General features: G+C 47.5%; 1 protein-coding gene across 1 annotated transcript in view; it reads left to right on the forward strand.

Annotated features, from left to right (window-relative positions):
• LOC120546466 (centrosomal protein of 170 kDa protein B-like) overlaps nucleotides 1–21,535 on the forward strand; it is a 62,365-nt gene that overhangs the window by 26,788 nt on the left and 14,042 nt on the right. The window contains 10 exon segments of the mRNA XM_039781393.1: nucleotides 816–1,427; nucleotides 4,018–4,253; nucleotides 4,651–4,935; nucleotides 8,725–8,842; nucleotides 9,986–10,176; nucleotides 11,440–12,447; nucleotides 13,849–14,461; nucleotides 18,578–18,800; nucleotides 19,411–19,564; nucleotides 20,090–20,131. Of these exon segments, the coding sequence (XP_039637327.1) occupies nucleotides 816–1,427; nucleotides 4,018–4,253; nucleotides 4,651–4,935; nucleotides 8,725–8,842; nucleotides 9,986–10,176; nucleotides 11,440–12,447; nucleotides 13,849–14,461; nucleotides 18,578–18,800; nucleotides 19,411–19,564; nucleotides 20,090–20,131 (3,482 nt within the window).

Below are 21,535 nucleotides of genomic sequence, written 5' to 3' on the forward strand. Positions count from 1 at the left end.
AATACTGTATCTGAAGTCTCTTTTATATAGACCTTAGTGGTCCCCTAATACTGGATCTGAAGTCTCTTTTATATAGACCTTAGTGGTCCCCTAATACTGTATCTGAAGTCTCTTTTATATAGACCTTAGTGGTCCCCTAATACTGGATCTGAAGTCTCTTTTATATAGACCTTAGTGGTCCCCTAATACTGTATCTGAAGTCTCTTTTATATAGACCTTAGTGGTCCCCTAATACTGGATCTGAAGTCTCTTTTATATAGACCTTAGTGGTCCCCTAATACTGTATCTGAAGTCTCTTTTATATAGACCTTAGTGGTCCCCTAATACTGGATCTGAAGTCTCTTTTATATAGGCCTTAGTGGTCCCCTAACACGCAATGCACTGCTACTGCTGCTACTGGGGCGGAGTAATTTGCTCGCAGCACCTGAGAAGCCCCGTGGTGAGGAGCAGAGCGTAGCAGTGCTTGGCCTTCTGAGAATATAGTTCCCAGTATGTATACGGTTAGAAGATGGCTTTGTGTCATGTGACCTTGTTATTTGTCCAGGATCTGTGCTAAGCTAGGCTAGATCGAGCCGGTTACCTCCAGGATCTGTGCTAAGCTAGGCTAGATCGAGCCGGTTACCTCCAATATCTGTGCTAAGCTAGGCTAGCAGTGGGAGCAGAGAGTAGCAGTGCTTGGCCTCCTGAGAATATGGTGATGAAGTTTGATATTTCCTTCAGATGGACTTTAACACACAGCAGGCTTTAGGAATGCCAGGTGTGCGAACCGAGGTAACGAACTAACGGAGGTTTGTTGTTGTTGTTGTTGTGTTCAGGGCATCACCATGACGACGGGACCCAGAGTGACTCGGAGGACCCGGATCTGAAAGGACGGCGGAGTAAATCCCAGCGCTCTCTGCAGTCCCACCAGTCCGTCCAATCAAAGTCTGTCCGATCAGAGTCCGTCCAATCAGAGTCCGTCCAATCAGAGTCCGAGGCGTCTCAGCCAACGGTCCGGTCGGTTCTGTCTGCGGCCTGCCAGTCGGTCCCGTCTGGACCGGCGCCGGCCTCCCCAGTGGCCCCCGAGCGCCCCCTGTCCCAGAGTCCACCACAGGCCACCGAGACCCCCAAACAGGCTCCGCCCACACCGGCGCCCGAGCACCTGACCCAGCAGGCCTTCATCATTGAGTTCTTCGATGACAATCCGCGCAAGAAGCGCTCGCAGTCCTTCACGCACAACCCGGCCCACGGCGACTCCTACTCGGCCCTGAAGGCCAAGCTGGAGCGCCGGAAGGGCGGCGAGCGGCCGGCGTCGGTGCACGGCCACGCGCCCGCCACCCAGCAGGTCACGGTTCCTCTGAAGGGCCCGGGCCACGCCGCCACTCAGCGGTCCAGCTCTCTGAAGAGGGAGAAGACAGACGGAGAGTCGGCCTCTCGCTCCTCCTCCGGTAACATCATCTTATCTTAAAGGTCCCATGACATGGTGCTCTTTGGATTCTTTTATATAGACCTTAGTGGTCCCCTAATACTGTATCTGAAGTCTCTTTTATATAGACCTTAGTGGTCCCCTAATACTGTATCTGAAGTCTCTTTTATATAGACCGTAGTGGTCCCCTAATACTGTATCTGAAGTCTCTTTTATATAGACCGTAGTGGTCCCCTAATACTGTATCTGAAGTCTCTTTTATATAGGCCTTAGTGGTCCTCTAATACTGTATCTGAAGTCGATTTTATATAGACCGTAGTGGTCCCCTTATACTGTATCTGAAGTCTCTTTTATATAGACCTTAGTGGTCTCCTAATACTGTATCTGAAGTCTCTTTTATATAGACCTTAGTGGTCCCTAATACTGTATCTGAAGTCTCTTTTATATAGACCTTAGTGGTCCCCTAATACTGTATCTGAAGTCTCTTTTATATAGGCCTTAGTGGTCTCCTAATACTGTATCTGAAGTCTCTTTTATATAGACCTTAGTGGTCCCCTAATACTGTATCTGAAGTCTCTTTTATATAGACCTTACTGGTCCTCTAATACTGTATCTGAAGTCTCTTTTATATAGACCTTAGTGGTCCCCTAATACTGTATCTGAAGTCTCTTTTATATAGACCTTAGTGGTCCCCTAATACTGTATCTGAAGTCTCTTTCCTGAAATTCAGCCTTGGTGCAGAATTACAGCCACTAGAGCCAGTCCCACAATGAGCTTTCCTTAGGATGTACCATTTCTGTGTCTGCAGCTATTGAGGAGGAGAGAGGGGGCAAGGTGGAGGGTGGGGGTGTGGCCTTGACCAACTGCAACTTTGCTCGTTTGAAAGCCATGATGTCTCTCCCTCATGGGTGGGCCAAATTCTCTGGGTGAGCAAAGCAGAGAAATTGGCGGTAACCTTTCCCCTTACGACCTCATAAGGAGAAGATTCCTGATTGGTCCATCTGAGCTTTCATTTTCTCAAAGGCAGAGCAGGATACCCAGAGCTCGGTTTACACCTATCACCATTTCTAGCCACTGGGGGACCATAGGCAGGCTGGGGGAACTCATATTAATGTTAAAAAACCTCATAAAGTGACATTTTCATGCCATGGGACCTTTAATATTCTCTTCAGCAGCGTTCCCTCTTTAAGGCCCAAACACACTGAAAGCAATCATTTAATTTCACTTTGTTAGGTTTGAATGGTGAACAGAACCCAAATGAACGCAGACAGAACGCAGAGCCAGGAGTGTGAATTAACAGGGTTTATTTTAAAGTACTCAAGTGTTGAGTCCAGGTTTTTCAGGATGCAGAACAGGTCCGGTGGTTTCCGGGCAGGAGCGGGTCTGTCAGAGGAAGACAGTAGGCCGGCTAGTGGTGGGGTCCAGTGGTGGTTCTGGTCCGGTGGATGGCAGGAGTGTAGCGGTAGCAGGAGTCAGGTTCCAATGACAGCTGAGGCACAAGAGAAAGGATAAGGACAGGCGAACATACAAATGACTCAACAGACTCAACAGATGTTGAGTGCTGTTGTTGCTATTTTCTGGATTCTGATTGGCGTGGGCTTGAGCTTCTCGTTACACCGCCACCTACAGGTCTGGCGAGCTCTTGACGGCATATATACACGGGGACGTGTAAACGAAGACTTTTCTGAACACTGACAGCTGTGCACGATGTTATTTTAGAAAACGGAGAGGTTGAAATGTCTGTTTATGAAAATAGCCGGCCCCGTGTAAACGTAGCATAACTGTGGTCGTCTGGACTATGATCTGACGCAGAGTGGAGGAATGACCCGGGATATGTTGATTGTGGATGATGAGAGGCAGCTGGAACCCTGACTCCTGCACACCAGACTCCACTCCTGCAATAAGAGACAGACAGAGAGAGGCAGGGAGAGAGGAGAGACAGATTAGGACAGACAGAGAGAGGGAGGGAGAGAGGAGAGACAGATTAGGACAGACAGAGAGAGGGAGGGAGAGAGGAGAGACAGATTAGGACAGACAGGGAGAGGGAGGGAGAGAGGAGAGACAGATTAGGACAGACAGAGAGAGGGAGGGAGAGAGGAGAGACAGATTAGGACAGACAGAGAGAGGGAGGGAGAGAGGAGAGACAGATTAGGACAGACAGAGAGAGGGAGGGAGAGAGGAGAGACAGATAGTGGATTAGTCGACTAATTGGTGGTTTTGGTCTTAGTCAACTTAGATGTCTTTACTCCATTAGTCATGTCTGATGCTGTTTTCATGCTGAATGACTTATTTCCAAGAAACATACGAGTACATCTCTGGTAAACACAAGAATTAAAGTGGTGCTTTAACATGACTCTTAGTGGAGAAACTCAGATTTACAGATCTGTCCATTAAATCAACTAATGGATTAGTCGGTACAGTTGAATGAGTGTTAGTCGACTAAGAATTTCTTCAATCGAACACAGCCCTAGGACAGACAGAGGGGAGGGAGAGAGGAGAGACAGATTAGCACAGACAGAGGGAGAGAGGGAGAGAGAGGGAGAGAGGAGAGACATGTTTCTGTGCTTGTGTTTGTAATGTTTTCTGAGAGAAGTTTGTCGTTCTTTCGGCAGGTGTGAGCATCAGGCCCTTCGGCAGCGTGGGGAAGAAGTCCAAGCTGGCTCAGGAGTTCGCTGCTGAACTCCTGAAGGATTCTGGCCGACACGATAGCTCCCCAACGAGGGACAACATGTCCCCTCCCCCGATGTCTGCACCGCCGGTGATGGTGTCACCTCCGCATGCAGGAATCCCCTCCCCCCCTGCGCCGTCCTCCCCCCATTCCCCCATACAGCCTCCAGCCATCACAAAGGTACGCTTCCAGCTTCGCGAAAAATCTCATGACCAACAGTAGTAGTTTTTATATACAGTACTAATCAGTCCCTCCAGAAAAACGTGATTATGTGATCGCATAATTCAATGCATAATCAGCCAAAGTCTGCATATTTATGCGGGAGACGCATTTTTTTCAAATACGCTGCACTTTCGCCACATAAATTGCTGATTTCCACAAAAACTCCAATTCAATAAAATTTTATTTATAGTAACAAATCATAAAAAGAGTTATCTCGAGACACTTTACAGATAGAGTAGGTCTAGACCACACTCTATAATTTACAATGACCCAACAATTCTAATAATTCCAATGCACCTGTACATTCCTGTACCTGTGCAAATGGTAATAAATGTCTATTTTATTCTATTCAAAGTCCTTGACCCCCTCCAACGCTGCTGTCCACACCTCTCCGGTCCACTCCCCCACGCTGCCCCTGGGCATCCGGGCCGGAGACCCCAAAGCTTCGCCCCTGGCGGTCCGCGCCGGAGACCCCAAAGCTTCACCCCTGGGCATCCGGTCCGGAGACCCCAAAGCTTCGCCCCTGGGAGTGATGATGAGGGGCGAGGAAGATGACAGCCTGAGTGACGCCGGGACTTACACCATCGAGACGGAGACGCAGGACAGAGAGGTGGAGGAGGCTCGCAACATGATTGATCAGGTACACGCCCACTGATGTTAGAGTAAAACCCCTTTAGACCCTAAATATTTTTAATCATTTAAACCTTTATTTTAGCAGGAATATTCCCTCTGACATTCAGAATCTCTTGCAGGGTTCATATGTTTTGAAAAAACCTGGAAAAGTTATTGAATTTAACAAATGCAAATTCCAGGCCTGGAAAGGTTTTGGAAACATAAAAAGACCCAGAAAGTTTTGGAAAAGTCATGGAATTTGTTTTTTTAACACAGCATAATAATATGTGATTAATAAATGTATTTTCACGTGGTCTTAACCTCAGCGTTGTATTCGGGGAGCGATATTAAGAATCCATCTATGAACCACAGACATTATCATTCATGTTATAGTTAATCCTCTGAGGGGAAACTTTAACACTGATTAGTATTCTTATTGGAGAATGTCGACTGATATTTTCAGGAATACATAGTCATGGAAATTTGCCGAAAAGTATCGGTTAAAATGCGTATGAACCCTGCTCTTGGCACAGAATATTTTGTGAAATAGTCCGAATATTTTGTGTAATAGTAGCCCCCCAGGTCCCTCAGATCCTCCAGCCAAGGCCTCCTCCATGTCCCACGGTCCCGGCTTAACCAAAAAGGTGACCGAGCCTTTTCTGTTGCTGGCCCTCAGCTGTGGAACCGACTTCCTCCTGATATCAGAAATGCCCCTTCTATTGAGATATTCAAAACCAGGCTCACAACTCACCTATTGACATTGGCCTTCCCTGTGTTTTAAATTGTCTTACCCTGTTATGTCTGTAATTAAGTGTTTCACCCTTGATGTCGTCTTATCTTAAATCACTGATCTGTTAGTGTATTAATTTTATTTTATTTTATTATTCTGTGGCTAATGCGCTATTCAGAGCACTTAGGTCAGTGCGAGCTGTTTTTAAATGTGCTATAAACTGTGCTACTTACTAGAATATTTTGCAAGAAAAAACTAATTCAATTCAATTTCATTTATTGTATCAAATCAACAGGAGTTATCTCGGGACACTTTAGAGATAGAGTAGGTCTAGACCAGAGATCTTCAACAGGGGGTCCAAGACCCTTAGGGGGTCCTCAGAGTCACTGCAGGGGGGCCTCCAAATTATTGATAATTTTTTTAAGTTTTTTCAAAAATTAAAAAGTCTCTACACGAATGCAGCATATTTTTAGCAAATATAAATCCCCACTGATGACAGGCCTACTGGCCTATAGGTAACCTAACCCTAACCCTCAGAGATTGCTGTTCCCATCAGACACTTAGGGCCAGATGTACTAACGCTTTTGCGCCCACTTCTATTTGTTTCACAACGTGCGTGTAAAAGCATGGCGAGGTACATACAAACAGGGCGCACTGAGGTAAAAGAACAGACTGCCTGTCACTGGAACTGAAAATGGCAAATTGTGCTTTTCCGTGTCATACATTCACGGGAGCGTCAAGGGAGAAAGTGGGAGTTTCCCATAAAGAGATGGGAGGGGAAGCGTAAAGTGCGCCTAATTATGTATTCTGCAGTATGTACAAAAAGCTCCTGTGACAGCGCGCATATATTTTGCAGTGAAAATTCTCCGCCTCTTAAAAGCAGGTGTAAACCAGGCTCAAGCAAGTTTCCTGGCGTATGCCTCCTGGTGAAATGGCAGCAGTAATCTGAGCAAGACGGAGACATAGGTCGAGGAGACGAGCTGCCACAAGGATCACACTTTTTCAGCTGAGTGAACACGAAATGATTAAGAGTTACAGATTAAGCAGCCATTCAGTATTACAGCTACTGGAAGAAATCAAAGATGACATCATATCTCTGACTCAGCGATCACTTTCCATTCCAGCAGCTGTTAAACTCCTCGCTACATTACACATACTGGCATCAGGATGATTTCAAACAGTCCTAGCATCAGCAGTGGGAATATCTCAGTCTGCTCTCAGCCCTATCATAGCACCAGTACTTAACGCTTTGCTACAGCGCACTAGTCTATACATACATTTCCCCACCACTAATGCCGAAATAACAACCATCAAGCTGTTACCTCATGAGCAAGCAGATCAACTTTGTTATATATAAATGTTTGTTTTATCGCTGTTTTGACTGACTTGGTGGCCGATCCATGATAGAAAGATGCGCGCAGTTTACAAAATAATACGTAACTGCGGCCGGATTTTTGGCTTTTCCCCAGTTATTTTTTCATTTTTTAGGGCAAATAATGTCAACAAAGGCGAAAAAAAAAATCGTCAATCACTGGAAATCTGAATCCGAACCACAGTCTGTAAAACTAGCTAATAGACAAAGCTGTGAAGCCAGCGCTGAATCTCCTTAAACCTGCATTATATCTGAATTCCAGCAGGGGGAGACTCCTTAAAGCTGTATTATATCTGAATTCCAGCAGGGGGAGACACCTTAAACCTGCATTATATCTGAATTCCAGCAGGGGGAGACTCCTTAAAGCTGTATTATATCTGAATTCCAGCAGGGGGAGACACCTTAAACCTGTATTATATCTGAATTCCAGCAGGGGGAGACACCTTAAACCTGCATTATATCTGAATTCCAGCAGGGGGAGACTCCTTAAACCTGCATTCTATCTGAATTCCAGCAGGGGGAGACACCTTAAACCTGCATTCTATCTGAATTCCAGCAGGGGGAGACTCTTTAAACCTGCATTCTATCTGAATTCCAGCAGGGGGAGACACCTTAAACCTGTATTATATCTGAATTCCAGCAGGGGGAGACACCTTAAACCTGCATTATATCTGAATTCCAGCAGGGGGAGACACCTTAAACCTGCATTCTATCTGAATTCCAGCAGGGGGAGACACCTTAAACCTGCATTATATCTGAATTCCAGCAGGGGGAGACACCTTAAACCTGTATTATATCTGAATTCCAGCAGGGGGAGACACCTTAAACCTGCATTATATCTGAATTCCAGCAGGGGGAGACTCCTTAAAGCTGTATTATATCTGAATTCCAGCAGGGGGAGACACCTTAAACCTGCATTCTATCTGAATTCCAGCAGGGGGAGACACCTTAAACCTGCATTCTATCTGAATTCCAGCAAGGGGAGACTCCTTAAACCTGTATTATATCTGAATTCCAGCAGGGGGAGACACCTTAAACCTGTATTATATCTGAATTCCAGCAGGGGGAGACACCTTAAACCTGTATTATATCTGAATTCCAGCAGGGGGAGACACCTTAAACCTGCATTATATCTGAATTCCTGCAGGGGGAGACTCCTTAAACCTGCATTATATCTGAACTCCTGCAGGGAGAGACTCCTTAAAGCTGTATTATATCTGAATTCCAGCAGGGGGAGACTCCTTAAACCTGCATTATATCTGAATTCCAGCAGGGGAGACTCCCTAAAGCTGTATTCTCTTTTTTTGTCGTTTTTGGTGTTGTTTTAGGCGACATTCTTCCAAGTTTTTGTAGTTTTTTGCATTTTTTGTTCATCACTTCAATCGTTTCTGCCGCTCTATAAAAGCGAAAAAATCTTCAAAAATACCCAAACAAAAGCCATAAACAACGCTGCCTTGGCCGCATCACCCTCCCTAGCTCCACCCTCTCGCCAAAAATCATCACTTCCAGTTTAAAAAAAACCCCAAATGCTACGTCCGTTATTCCCCAGTCTGTGGTCAGAACCTGAAGATCAGCTGTGGAGCATGTTCTGATCCGTGTGCATGCAGACCAGTGTTCCCACACTTTCTCCTGTGACATATTAACTCTGTCAGGTCTTGTTTGTCCAACGTTTCTACCGTCTGATTGGTCGTTCATCACGCCGTTTGGTTCCCCAGGTTCAACCTGCTCACGCAGCCGGACTCGAAGGACCTAAATGGGTTTCCTGTTGGGCCAGTCTGGCCGACGGCTTCGCCAAACCGGGATCCACTCCGCCGCACGGGGAATGTCTGGAAGGTACTCTGTTCTGTCTGTTCACTTTATCAGAAAATAATAGAAACATGATCTGTTTAAATAGCTCTACAACTGATTATCTTCATGATGGATTAATGTCTGCATTAATGCATGAGTAGTTCTGTCTGTTCTGGATGAATGGATGAGTAGTCCTGTCTCTAAAATGTGGATCAGTGTTTCCCAAAAAGCCCAAGATGACGTCCTCAAATGTCTTTGTTTTGTCCACAACTCAAAGATCTTGAGTTCCCTGTCCCAGAGGAGAGAAGAAACTAGAACATTCATATTTAACAATCTGACATCACACAAGATTACCTGTTTACGTATAAAATGACTAAAATGTATTGGTTGGATTCTTGGTTTAGCAAAATAGTTAAATTAGTACAATTTATTTAATAGATAACTAATCCATTTGTCTTCGCAGCTCTACTTAAAGGTGCTGTAGGTAGGATTGTCTATACAGTATGTGTGTGTGTGTGTGTGTGTGTGTGTGTGTGTGTGTGTGTGTGTGTGTGTGTGTGTATTAAAGGTGCTGTAGGTAGGATTGTGTATAAAGTATGTGTGTGTGTATTAAATGTGCTGTAGGTAGGATTATGAAGATCCAGGACTTGGCCAACAAATTTGAACATCAACAACTTCTCAGTCCTTCCCCCCTTTCTGCTAAAGCCCAAAACAGTCTCCTAAGCCCCTCCCCCCACAACGGAGAATGAATGCGTGTGCATGAGCAGTGATTGACACGCAGTTAGACACTCCCCCTGGCCCTGATTGGTGCATCTGAACAGTTAGACACCCCCCTGGCCCTGATTGGTGCATCTGAACAGTTAGACACCTCCCCTGGCCCTGATTGGTGCATCTGAACAGTTAGGCACCTCCCCCTGGCCTTGATTGGTGCATCTGAATAGGGAGCGGTGGATTTTTGTAAATCCCACTCCAGGCTTTAGGTGGAGCCAGAGGAGCTGGATTTATTTTAAATTACCTGCTTCATGTAGTTCTACTGAAACATAGGCTCAGTTTCAGCAGATATGACAGAAAGGTAGTTTTATAAGTCTTACCTACTGCACCTTTAAAGCATCTATTTTGGAAAGTAAAATACAAATGAATAAATTACATTTATAAGGAACGTTTCGTTAACTTGAATCGTTTTTGTAGATTTGCGCTTCATGAACCGTTCGATGGGAAACTTCAGCTACGATACCTCGGAGCCGGAGTCCAGAACCAGGAGGCTGCTGCCCCAGGTTCCCCCCGAGAAACTGGACCCTGTCCCCCCGAGTATCCTGATCCGCCAGGAACCGTCCCGCGGCCGGGACCATCTGGACAGAGTCCGCGCCCCCCACCCACAGGTAGGCTGCAAGAACCTATAACACAATAGTTAGATTTACATAATCACCCTTTCCTTGTATAACTGCATTTACTTGTTAACATTAGCTAAGGTCCTAAGGCCCAGACACACCAACCAGACGGCCGACCGTCGGCAGTAAAGCCAGTCAGACTGATCAGTCTCCCTGAGGTCCAAAAAGTGCCTCAGAACACACCGAAGAGACGCCGACTTGAGCGTACGTTCTGCGCGTGCGCGAGACCTAATACGTCTCCATTAACAGCAGGTGGCGCTAATCTGTATCGTCACCCAAAAAATTAAAACAAGCAGCTGATTGGACGAACGCGTCACGTGGGTCTGGTTCAGGCTTCAAAATTAACTTTTTCGTCCACCTGTCAAATGGCTAGTGAATGTTCAAATATTACCAGCCACTGCAATAGATTACCATTGGGTTTTTTGGCTGGTGAGTGAAACAAATCTACCAGCCCATTGCATATTCCACCAGCATTTGGCTGGTAAGTGATGCTAATTTTGAACCCTGGTCTGGTTCCTCTTGAATTTCAAAGCCAGACCGTCATGGCGTCTCGTTCAGAATCCGATCTCATATTGTACTAAAATAGTTCACCGAAACATGTTTCTGAAAACATTTGAGAGAGAAATAGGTTGTGTGTGTGTGTGTGTGCAGTTGATGAATCTGTCTTCATTTCAGCTCAACAAAGGTCAGTTTAAAAGATTTTCATCAGATTTTGAGAGAATCTAGTCAAGCTCATCCCACTCGTCATTTCCGGGCTAGCGCTCCACCAATCAGATGGGTCGTTGAGTCAGACTGCCTACTGAAGGCCCAAATGAAGGCCGACGGCCCCTCAGACAGACAACGGCACGGGACACACCGAACAGACTCGAGTCACCGACCTCACCAGACTGTCAGCCAGTTATCGGCTCGGTGTGTCAGTGCCTTTAGAGATCTGTAAACTCTACATCCGACTTTTCTTGGTTCTTTAATTAAAACTCGTAAACAAAAGGTTTGTCCAGCTGTTTCCTCTATTCAGAGTAATTCTTGGCAAGTACTGTTGAAGTTAAAAAAGTTAAACCATTGGTGATGTCGGACAAAAAATATACTTTTCTCGAGTCACCGACCTCGCCAGACTGCCAGACGGGCGATTATCGGCTTGGTGTGTCAGCGCCTCTAAAGAACAAACCCTGCTAATTAAAAATAACCTTTTTTTGCTCCGTAAGTTTTTATGTTTTTTCCGACCTAATGTTTTGCCGCTGTTCTTTCGGCCCGCAGGACGGAGCCCAGCGCCTGGCGGTCCTGGACGATGTGGACCCGGACAGCCTGAGCGACGCCAGCCGCTCCGACGACGGTTCTGTTCTGGAGAAAACAAAGAAGAATCTATCCGGGATCAGTTCTTTGTCTCCGGGGGCCACCGGGCCTCAGTCCAAGGTCCCAGATAAACTGTCTCCAGCCTCCAAATCTTCCAAATCCACTTGCTTCTACATCGGTTCTGATGTAGACGGTCCAGGCAAACCTGACCACCACCCTGCCCGGAGCCCGGTACAGTCCGAGAGGACAAAACCTCCCGCGACCACCGTCCTGATCCGACACCTGAGCGGACACGAACCCCGGCGGACGGGCGTCAAACCTAACAGCTCGGCGCCAAACCTGCGGCAGCAGGACGGGGACTCCGTCCCGGCTAGAGACGGCTGTGTGTCTCCCATCGTGCGGCAGGAGAGCTTCACCAAAGACCGCCCCAGCGACACCGTCCAGATGAAGAAGCTTCCCCACATTTCCAGCCAGCCGTCCCTCAGAGACATGGAGCGGAGACGGGACGTCCCGGACTCGCAGTCCTCTCTGCAGAGACAGGACATGCCAGACATGCAGCCCTTCCAGCAGAGACAGGACATCCCAGACAAGCAGTCCACCCTGCAGAGACGGGACATCCCAGACATGCAGTCCTTCCAGCAGGACGCCGACGGGACTCTGTCCTCGCTGGACTCTGCGTTCCCGTCGTCTGGCTCGGGGCGCAGCTCCAAGAAAGGGGGTTCCTCCACCCACATGGACGACTCTCTCTCGGGGGAGTCCGACGTGGACACGGCCAGCACGGTCAGCCAGGTGAGCGGTAAAAACGCTCCAGCGAGTTCTGCGTCTAAGAAGCGTCCCGCCATCAGCGGCCTGCAGAAGGAGAAGTCCTCTTCCAGCCCGTCCATCCCGGAGAAGGGACGACAACTCTCGGCACGCGAACGGCTTTCTGAGAAACGACGACACCACCAGACGACCACGGAAACGTCCAGCAAGGTGCATGAAACGATTATATGATGTATAACATCATATACAGCGCTACTTAGGGTTGGGCATCATTTGGATATTAACGATTCTGATTCCAATTGCGGTTCTTCCGTTTGATTCTGGTTCTCATCGATTCTCGATTCTGATTCTTTGAGGGGTGGAGTTGAAACGGGTCACATGCTTATTTCACAAATAAGAGGAAAGTTTTATTTTGATTCAAAGTTGGGTTGCAGTTTGACGGGGCTTTATCAACGTAAAACAAAGCCCCGCTAGAGCACCGCTGCTTACTGTGCTCCACGGCTGCAACACAACAAGCGCCTGGCCGCTACGGAAACCCAAACTTACACATGTTAAATTTGGAACCTGTGATCAGATTTGAAACCAAATCCTCCAAACGATTCCAATAAAGAAACGATTCCGATGTAATCGTAATTTTTGAAACGATTCCAAGTAGGAATCGGTTCTCGATGCCCAAACCCTAACAGTGTGTTCAGGGGACAGGCAGCTAGCAGATAGTGAGGAGATGTTTTTTACAGTGTGTTCAGGGGACAGGCAGCTAGCAGATAGTGAGGAGATGTTTTTTACAGTGTGTTCAGGGGACAGACAGCTAGCAGATGGTGAGGAAATGTTTTTTACAGTGTGTTCAGGGGACAGACAGCTAGCAGATAGTGAGGAGATGTTTTTACAGTGTGTTCAGGGGGACAGACAGCTAGCGGATAGTGAGGAGATGTTTTTCAGTGTGTTCAGGGGACAGACGCCTAGCAGATAGTGAGGACATGTTTTACAGTGTGTTCAGGGGACAGACAGCTAGCAGATAGTGAGGGAGTTTATATGTTTTTACAGTGTGTTCAGGGCACAGAGACAGCTAGCAGATAGTGAGGAGATGTTTTTACAGTGTGTTCAGGGGACAGACAGCTAGCAGATGGTGAGGAAATGTTTTCGTGTGTCAGGGACAGACAGCTAGCAGATAGTGAGGAGATGTTTTTACGGTGTGTTCAGGGGACAGACAGCTAGCAGATGGTGAGGAGATGTTTTTACAGTGTGTTCAGGGGACAGACAGCTAGCAGATAGTGAGATGTTTTTACGGTGTGTTCAGGGGACAGACAGCTAGCAGATAGTGAGGACATGTTTTTACAGTGTGTTCAGGGGACAGACAGCTAGCAGATAGTGAGGAGATGTTTTTACAGTGTGTTCAGGGGACAGGCAGCTAGCAGATAGTGAGGAGATGTTTTTACAGTGTGTTCAGGGGACAGACAGCTAGCAGATAGTGAGGAGATGTTTGCTGTATGTGACGAAAAATGTTGTAGCCGAAAAAACGCGTGACATCACTTAGAGCACCTTTACCAAGTTTAATGTTTATTTGTGCATTGTCCCTGTTTCAAATAAATCAATTTCCATTTCCATTCCAAGGCGGAAGCGGCAAAGCGCCTGCAGACTCGGCGCAGCGCCGGCAACCGCGGGTCTCTGGATCTGTCGGAGGGTTCGGCTGCACACTGGAACGAAACGGCCTCATCGGACCATGAAGTGTCTCGTCCGTCTAACCGTAGCAAGAAACTCATCGCGCCTCTTCAGAAAGAAGACAACGGAAAGACGCCGAAGACGCAGAATCAGCAGGTCCTGACCCGTTCCAACAGCCTGTCGGCGCCGCGGCCGACACGGGCGTCCATGTTGCGCCGCGCGCGCCTGGGCGAAGCCTCGGATAACGAGGGCGCAGAGACGGACCGCGGCTCGCAGAACTCGGACGCCGGGCAGCCCAGAGGGTCCACCGAGGGGAAGAAGCTGTCCCGACTGGACATCTTGGCCATGCCGAGGAAGAGGACCGGGTCATTCACCACGCCCAGCGACAGCGAAGCGCCCGTCACGGGCCGAAACGCCTTCTCCAATCGCAGCTCAGAGTCCGCAGCTAGCGGCAGGAAGACGTCCGTGGGCGACGGACGCCAGGCGGCGAGCAAAGGGGGCGGAGCTCCGGGGAAACAGACACTGACCCGAACCAGGTCCAGCGGAGCCAAGTACCCAATCACCAGTGAGTCCCGGATAGATTTAAAAGTTAAAAATACAAGCTAGAGCTGGGCAATATATCGATATCGTGATATGAGACTAGATATTTATTACAGCCACTAGAGCCATTCCCACAATGAGCTTTCCTTGGGATGTCCCATTTCTGTGTCTGTAGCTATGGACCTTTTTCACAGCAGACATGTTGACTTGTCATAGTAGGAACAGCACAGCTGAGATTGATAACCTTAACGATGGCTCAGTTCCATCAAGTGTCCCAGTAAGATATTTCAGTGGGTCAGCATGCACAATACCAGGGCCTCTCCTAAGTGGAATGCAGCCATCAGTAATGGTTTAATACCAGGGCCTCTCCTAAGTGGAATGCAGCCATCAGTAATGGTTTAATACCAGGGCCTCTCTAAGTGGAATGCAGCCATCAGTAATGGTTTAATACCAGGGCCTCTCCTAAGTGGAATGCAGCCATCAGTAATGGTTTTATACCAGGGCTCTCCTAAGTGGAATGCAGCCATCAGTAATGGTTTTATACCAGGGCCTCTCCTAAGTGGAATGCAGCCATCAGTAATGGTTTAATACCAGGGCCTCTCCTAAGTGGAATGCAGCCATCAGTAATGGTTTAATACCAGGGCCTCTCCTAAGTGGAATGCAGCCATCAGTAATGGTCTGAATACACCTGAGCTTTTCCTACCATGACATGTCAACATGTCTGCCGTGAAAAAGGTCTATTTAGGAGGAGAGGGGGGGCAAGGTGGAGGGTGGGGGTGTGGCCTTGACCAACTGCCACTTTGCTCGTTTGAAAGCCATGATGTCTCTCTCTCTCTCTCTCTCTCTCTCTCTCTCTCTCTCTCTCTCCTGGGGGGGCTAAATTCTCTGGGCGGGCAAAGCAGAGAAAGGGTAGGTAACCTTTCCCCTTATGACCTCATAAGGAGAAGATTCCTGATTGGTCCATCTGAGCTTTCATTTTCTCAAAGGCAGAGCAGGATACCCAGGGCTCGGTTTACACCTATCACCATTTCTAGCCACTGGGGGACCATAGGCAGGCTGGGGGAACTCATATTAATGTTAAAAAATCTCAGAAAGTGAAATTTTTGATGCCATGGGACCTTTAAATTCACGTTACTGATGATTATATATCAAAAATCTCATTGTATAAAATATTTTGTGAAAGCACCAAATGTCACCCTGCAATATCGACATCCGGTTGTGATTGGGAGCAGTAGTCTGCTTGTTGTCCTACTTGTGATTGGGAGCAGTAGTCTGCTTGTTGTCCTCCGTTGTGATAGGGAGCAGTAGTCTGTTTGTCCTACGGTTGTGATTGGGAGCAGTAGTCTGTTAGTTGTCCCGTTGTGATAGGGAGCAGTAGTTGCTGTTGTCCTCCCGTGTTGATAGGGAGCAGTAGTCTGTTGTTGTCCTACGGTTGTGATAGGGAGCAGTAGTCTGTTTGTTGTCCTAGGTTGTGATAGGGAGCAGTAGTCTGTTGTTGTCCTACGGTTGTGATAAGGAGCAGTAGTCTGTTTGTTGTCCTCGGTTGTGATAGGGAGCAGTAGTCTGTTTGTTGTCCTGGTTGTGATTGGGAGCAGTAGTCTGCTTGTTGTCCTACGGTTGTGATTGGGAGCAGTAGTCTGTTGTTGTCCTACGGTTGTGATATGGGGCAGTAGTCTGTTAGTTGTCCTCGGTTGTGATAGGGAGCAGTAGTCTGTTAGTTGTCCCACGGTTGTGATTGGGAGCAGTAGTCTGTTCCTACGGTTGTGATTGGACAGTAGTCTGTTAGTTGTCCCACGGTTGGGAGCAGTAGTCTGTTAGGTCCCGGTTGTGATTGGGAGCAGCAGTTGCTTGTTGTCCTCGGTTGTGATTGGGAGCAGTAGTCTGCTTGTTGTCCTCCTTGTGATTGGGAGCAGTAGTCTGCTTGTTGTCCTACGGTTGTGTAGGAGCAGTAGTTTGTTTGTGATTGGGAGTAGTAGTCTGCTTGTTGTCCTACGGTTGTGATTGGGAGCAGTAGTCTGTTAGTTGTCCTACGGTTGTGATTGGGAGCAGTAGTCTGTTTGTTGTCCTACGGTTGTGATAGGGAGCAGTAGTCTGTTAGTTGTCCTTACGGTTGTGATTGGGAACAAGGTCTTTGTTGTCCTACTTGTGATTGGGAGGTAGTGTTTTGTCCTACGTTGTGATTGTATCTGTATTTTGTTTGGGAGTAGTCTGTTTGTTGTCCTACGGTTGTGATTGGGAGCAGTAGTCTGCTTGTTGTCCTATGGTTGTGATAGGGAGCAGTAGTCTGTTAGTTGTCCTACGGTTGTGATTGGGAGCAGCAGTCTGTTAGTTGTCCTCCGTATTGGGACAGTAGTCTGTTGTCCGTGATTGGGAGCAGCAGTCGCTTGTTGTCCTACTTTGTGATAGGAGCAGTAGTCTGCTTGTTGTCCTCCGTTGTGATTGGGAGCAGTAGTCTGCTTGTTGTCCCTCGTTGTGATAGGGAGCAGTAGTCTGCTTGTTGTCCTCGGTTGTGATTGGGACAGTATTCTGCTTGTTGTCCTCGGTTGTGATTGGGAGCAGTAGTCTGCTTGTTGTCCTACGGTTGTGATAGGGAGCGTAGTCTGCTTGTTGTCCTCGGTTGTGATTGGGGCAGTCTGCTTGTTGTCCGTTGTGATTGGGAGCAGTAGTCTGTTAGTTGTCCTACGGTTGTGATTGGGAGCAGCAGTCTGCTTGTTTTCCTCCGGTTGTGATTGGGAGCAGTAGTCTGCTTGTTGTCCTCCGGTTGTGATAGGGAGCAGTAGTCTGCTTGTTGTCCTCCGGTTGTGATAGGGAGCAGTAGTCTGCTTGTTGTCCTATGGTTGTGATAGGGAGCAGCAGTCTGCTTGTTGTCCTCCGGTTGTGATTGGGAGCAGTAGTCTGCTTGTTGTCCTCCGGTTGTGATTGGGAGCAGTAGTCTGCTTGTTGTCCTACGGTTGTGATTGGGAGCAGTAGTCTGCTTGTTGTCCTACGGTTGTGATTGGGAGCAGTAGTCTGCTTGTTGTCCTCCGGTTGTGATTGGGAGCAGTAGTCTGCTTGTTGTCCTCCGGTTGTGATAGGGAGCAGTAGTCTGCTTGTTGTCCTCCGGTTGTGATTGGGAGCAGTAGTCTGCTTGTTGTCCTACGGTTGTGATTGGGAGCAGTAGTCTGCTTGTTGTCCTACGGTTGTGATTGGGAGCAGTAGTCTGCTTGTTGTCCTACGGTTGTGATTGGGAGTAGTCTGTTTGTTGTCGCCCGTTGTGATTGGGAGCAGTAGTCTGCTTGTTGTCCTCCGGTTGTGATTGGGAGCAGTAGTCTGCTTGTTGTCCTACGGTTGTGATTGGGAGCAGTAGTCTGCTTGTTGTCCTACGGTTGTGATTGGGAGCAGTAGTCTGCTTGTTGTCCTCCGGTTGTGATTGGGAGCAGTAGTCTGCTTGTTCTCCCGCATTTGGGAGCAGTAGTCTGTTTGTTGTCCTACGGTTGTGATTGGGAGCAGTAGTCTGCTTGTTGTCCTCCCGGGTTGTGATAGGGGCGTAGTCTGCTTGTTGTCCTCGGTTGGATTGCAATTTTGGTTGTGATTGGGAGCAGTAGTCTGCTTGTTGTCCTGTTTGTGATTGGGAGCAGTAGTCTGTTTGTTGTCCTGCGGTTGTGATTGGGAGCAGTAGTCTGTTTGTTGTCGTCCGGTTGTGATTGGGAGCAGTAGTCTGCTTGTTGTCCTCCGGTTGTGATTGGGAGCAGTAGTCTGCTTGTTGTCCTACGGTTGTGATTGGGAGCAGTAGTCTGCTTGTTGTCCTACGGTTGTGATTGGGAGCAGTAGTCTGCTTTTTGTCCTCCGGTTGTGATTGGGAGCAGTAGTCTGCTTGTTGTCCTCCGGTTGTGATTGGGAGCAGTAGTCTGTTTGTTGTCCTCCGGTTGTGATTGGGAGCAGTAGTCTGTTTGTTGTCCTCCGGTTGTGATTGGGAGCAGTAGTCTGCTTGTTGTCCTCCGGTTGTGATTGGGAGCAGTAGTCTGCTTGTTGTCCTACGGTTGTGATTGGGAGCAGTAGTCTGCTTGTTGTCCTCCGGTTGTGATTGGGAGCAGTAGTCTGCTTGTTGTCCTCCGGTTGTGATTGGTGATGGTCTGACTCTAACTGAAAACGTTGCCGACAGGTTCTCGCCGCAGACAGAAAGGCTCCGACTTCTCCTCCTCGTCGGAGGAGGAATACGAGACCAAGCGCTCCTCCCATCCCTCCACTTCCTGCCAGACGCCACGCCACAGGACGCCAGGCGCCGCCCGGTCCAAGTCTGTCTCCGTGGAGACGGAGGAGGACGAGGACCCCAGCGAGGTCGACCCGTACCAGAACTGGTCCACGCACAGCGCCGAGATCGCCAAGTAAACACCAAACCTTTACATCACAGAGAAACCAAACACAGAGTTTACTGTACTACTACAGACAGACAGACAGACAGACAGACAGACAGACAGGCAGACAGGCAGGCAGACAGGGAGACAGGCAGGCAGACATAAAGACAGACAGACAGACAGGCAGGCAGGCAGATGGACAGACAGACAGACAGACAGACATAAAGACAGACAGACAGACAGACAAACACACAGACAGACACATACACAGACAGACAGACACACAGACAGAGAGAGACAGATCAATTTTGTTTGTGTTTCCTCTGATTTGACTCATTAGTTTTTATGTAACAGAGTGTCTGTGTGTGTGTGTGTGTGTGTGTGTGTGTGTGTGTGTGTGTGTGTGTGTGTGTGTGTGTGTGTGTGTCTGTGTGTGTGTGTGTGTGTGTGTGTGTGTTGTGTGTGTGTGTGTGTGGTCTGTATATGTGTGTGTGTGTTGTGTGTGTGTGTTGTGTGTGTGTGTGTGTGTGTGTGTGTTGTGTGTGTGTGTGTGTGTGTGTGTGTGTCTGTGTGTGTGTGTGTGTGTGTCTGTATGTGTGTCTGTGTGTGTGTGTGTGTGTGTGTGTGTGTTCCCCTGCAGGCTGAGTCAGGACCTGGCCAAAGATCTGGCCATCCTGGCGAAAGAGATCCACGATGTAGCCGGAGACGGAGACTCACCGGGCACCGGCGTGGGCGCCGCCACCTCGCCGGGCTCGCTGCCCAACACGCCATCTACCATCTCTGCTAGGGAGGAGGTAGGTCACCATTACACAACACACACACACACATATACACACACACACACACAGACACACACACAGATACACACACACACATACACACACACAGACACAGACACACACACAGACACACACACACACACACACACACACACACACACACACACACATATACACAGACACAGAGAGACACACATACACAGACACACATATAGACACAGACACATACATACACACACACACACAGACACACACACAAAACTTTAAACTGGGAACACAGCAGATTTTCTCCGATGTTTTGGTTTTTTTCTCATTATCTTGAACTTATTTTGCCGGCTGAACTCACATCAACCGTCAATCATTAAAGTCCTTTAGAGATCTGAGCCAATCAGAGTCCGTCAGTAGAGATCTGAGCCAATCAGAGTCCGTCAGTAACTGTGTTCCCGGTTTAAATCAGAAACCATCTCTGTCAGTTGTGACTCCAGTTGTTCAGCAGCTTCGTCATGCTTTGGATTCTCATTTCTGTGTTTCGCTGCACAGACGCCATCTTTTCCATCCTCGCGGGGGGCTCGTCCATCTCAGGTGTCTCCCTCTGACTCATCACTCCTCCTGCCTTGTGATTGGTTCCCTGACTCTAACACTCCTACCTGCCCTGTGATTGGCTCCCTGATCCTAACACTCCCCTCTCACCTGTGTTGGATTGTTCTGAAGCACTTTTCACATTTTTTGATTTGGAGATTTGTCTGATTGCAAGAATCAGCACGACACGAATCAGATCTGGGATCAGTCTGCAGGTTTAACTGGTTTTGGGACAGTTCACGGAGCGGTAGCTGCACTCTTCAGTAGGGATGTAACAACGCACGCCGAGTCCAACCGGTTCAGATAACAAATACCGTATTTTCTGGACTATAAGTCACACTTTTTTCCTACTTTGGCTGGTCCTGCAACTTATAGTCAGGTGCGACTTATATATGAAAATATATATAATTTAACATGTTTTTAAATGTTGATTCATACTGAAAACATTACCGTCTACAGCCGCGAGAGGGCGCTCTAGACTTGTGACAACTATATGCTGCTCCTAAAGACAACTGAGAAAGAAAAGAGATAACAAACTGCAGGTAGTAAAATATGCAGCCCGAAAACGGTAATCAAGCAGCAGAAAGAAAGTTTGAAATGAGGGAGAAACTTGTGAGGGAGACTGGCGAAAAGGTGACTCTTACTGCAATGAAGAAATCAGAGAAAGCTAATCGGCTAATCGCAGGCTGAAAGAGGCTCGTCAATGGTGCAGTTGCGTCTCCACGCCCTGCTAGTTGTTCTGTGTGCTATTGTGTAGTTCAATAACTGTTAATGTGTTACGTTAACATACCGGACATCTACCGTATTCAGCCTGTTGTTCTGGGTGCTATTGTGTAGTTGACCGATGAAAAAGGCTGTTTTTGGTCATGGATTTTGTGAAATAAATTTTGAAATAAATGCAACTTATAGTCCGGAAAATACGGTAAATGGCGATGCAGCTTTTAAACATGCTAGGGTGTAATCTACTTTAGGGTTACAAAAAAACAGATTTCCACTCATTTGTCTGCAGCTCATTCTTTTAAAAGGGAGTGGCCCAGTGGATATGACACATGCCTTTGGTGTGGGAGATCAGGGTCTGATTCCCACTGCGATACCTCAGCCAATGTGTCCCTGAGCAAGGCACTTACCCCCATAGTTGCTCCAGAGGTGATCTGACATATAAACAGTCTTTCCAGAAAAAGAGAAAGAGTTTTTTTGTGATTGTTGCAGGCAAAAATCCTTGATTATGCGGCATGTTTTCTTAAAAAAAGCGATGGAATATGCGGGATGTTTATGCAATTTTATGCGATGAAATTGCAGGAACTTGCAAAAACTGCAGTTTGATGAAAAAGAGAAAAAACAGTGTGAAGTAAACGCAACATTTTTCAACTTTCTGTTAAGATACAGTACAGACCAAAAGTTTGGACA

This window comes from Perca fluviatilis, chromosome 18 (assembly GCF_010015445.1).
Source record: "Perca fluviatilis chromosome 18, GENO_Pfluv_1.0, whole genome shotgun sequence".
Taxonomy (NCBI): Eukaryota; Metazoa; Chordata; class Actinopteri; order Perciformes; family Percidae; genus Perca; species Perca fluviatilis.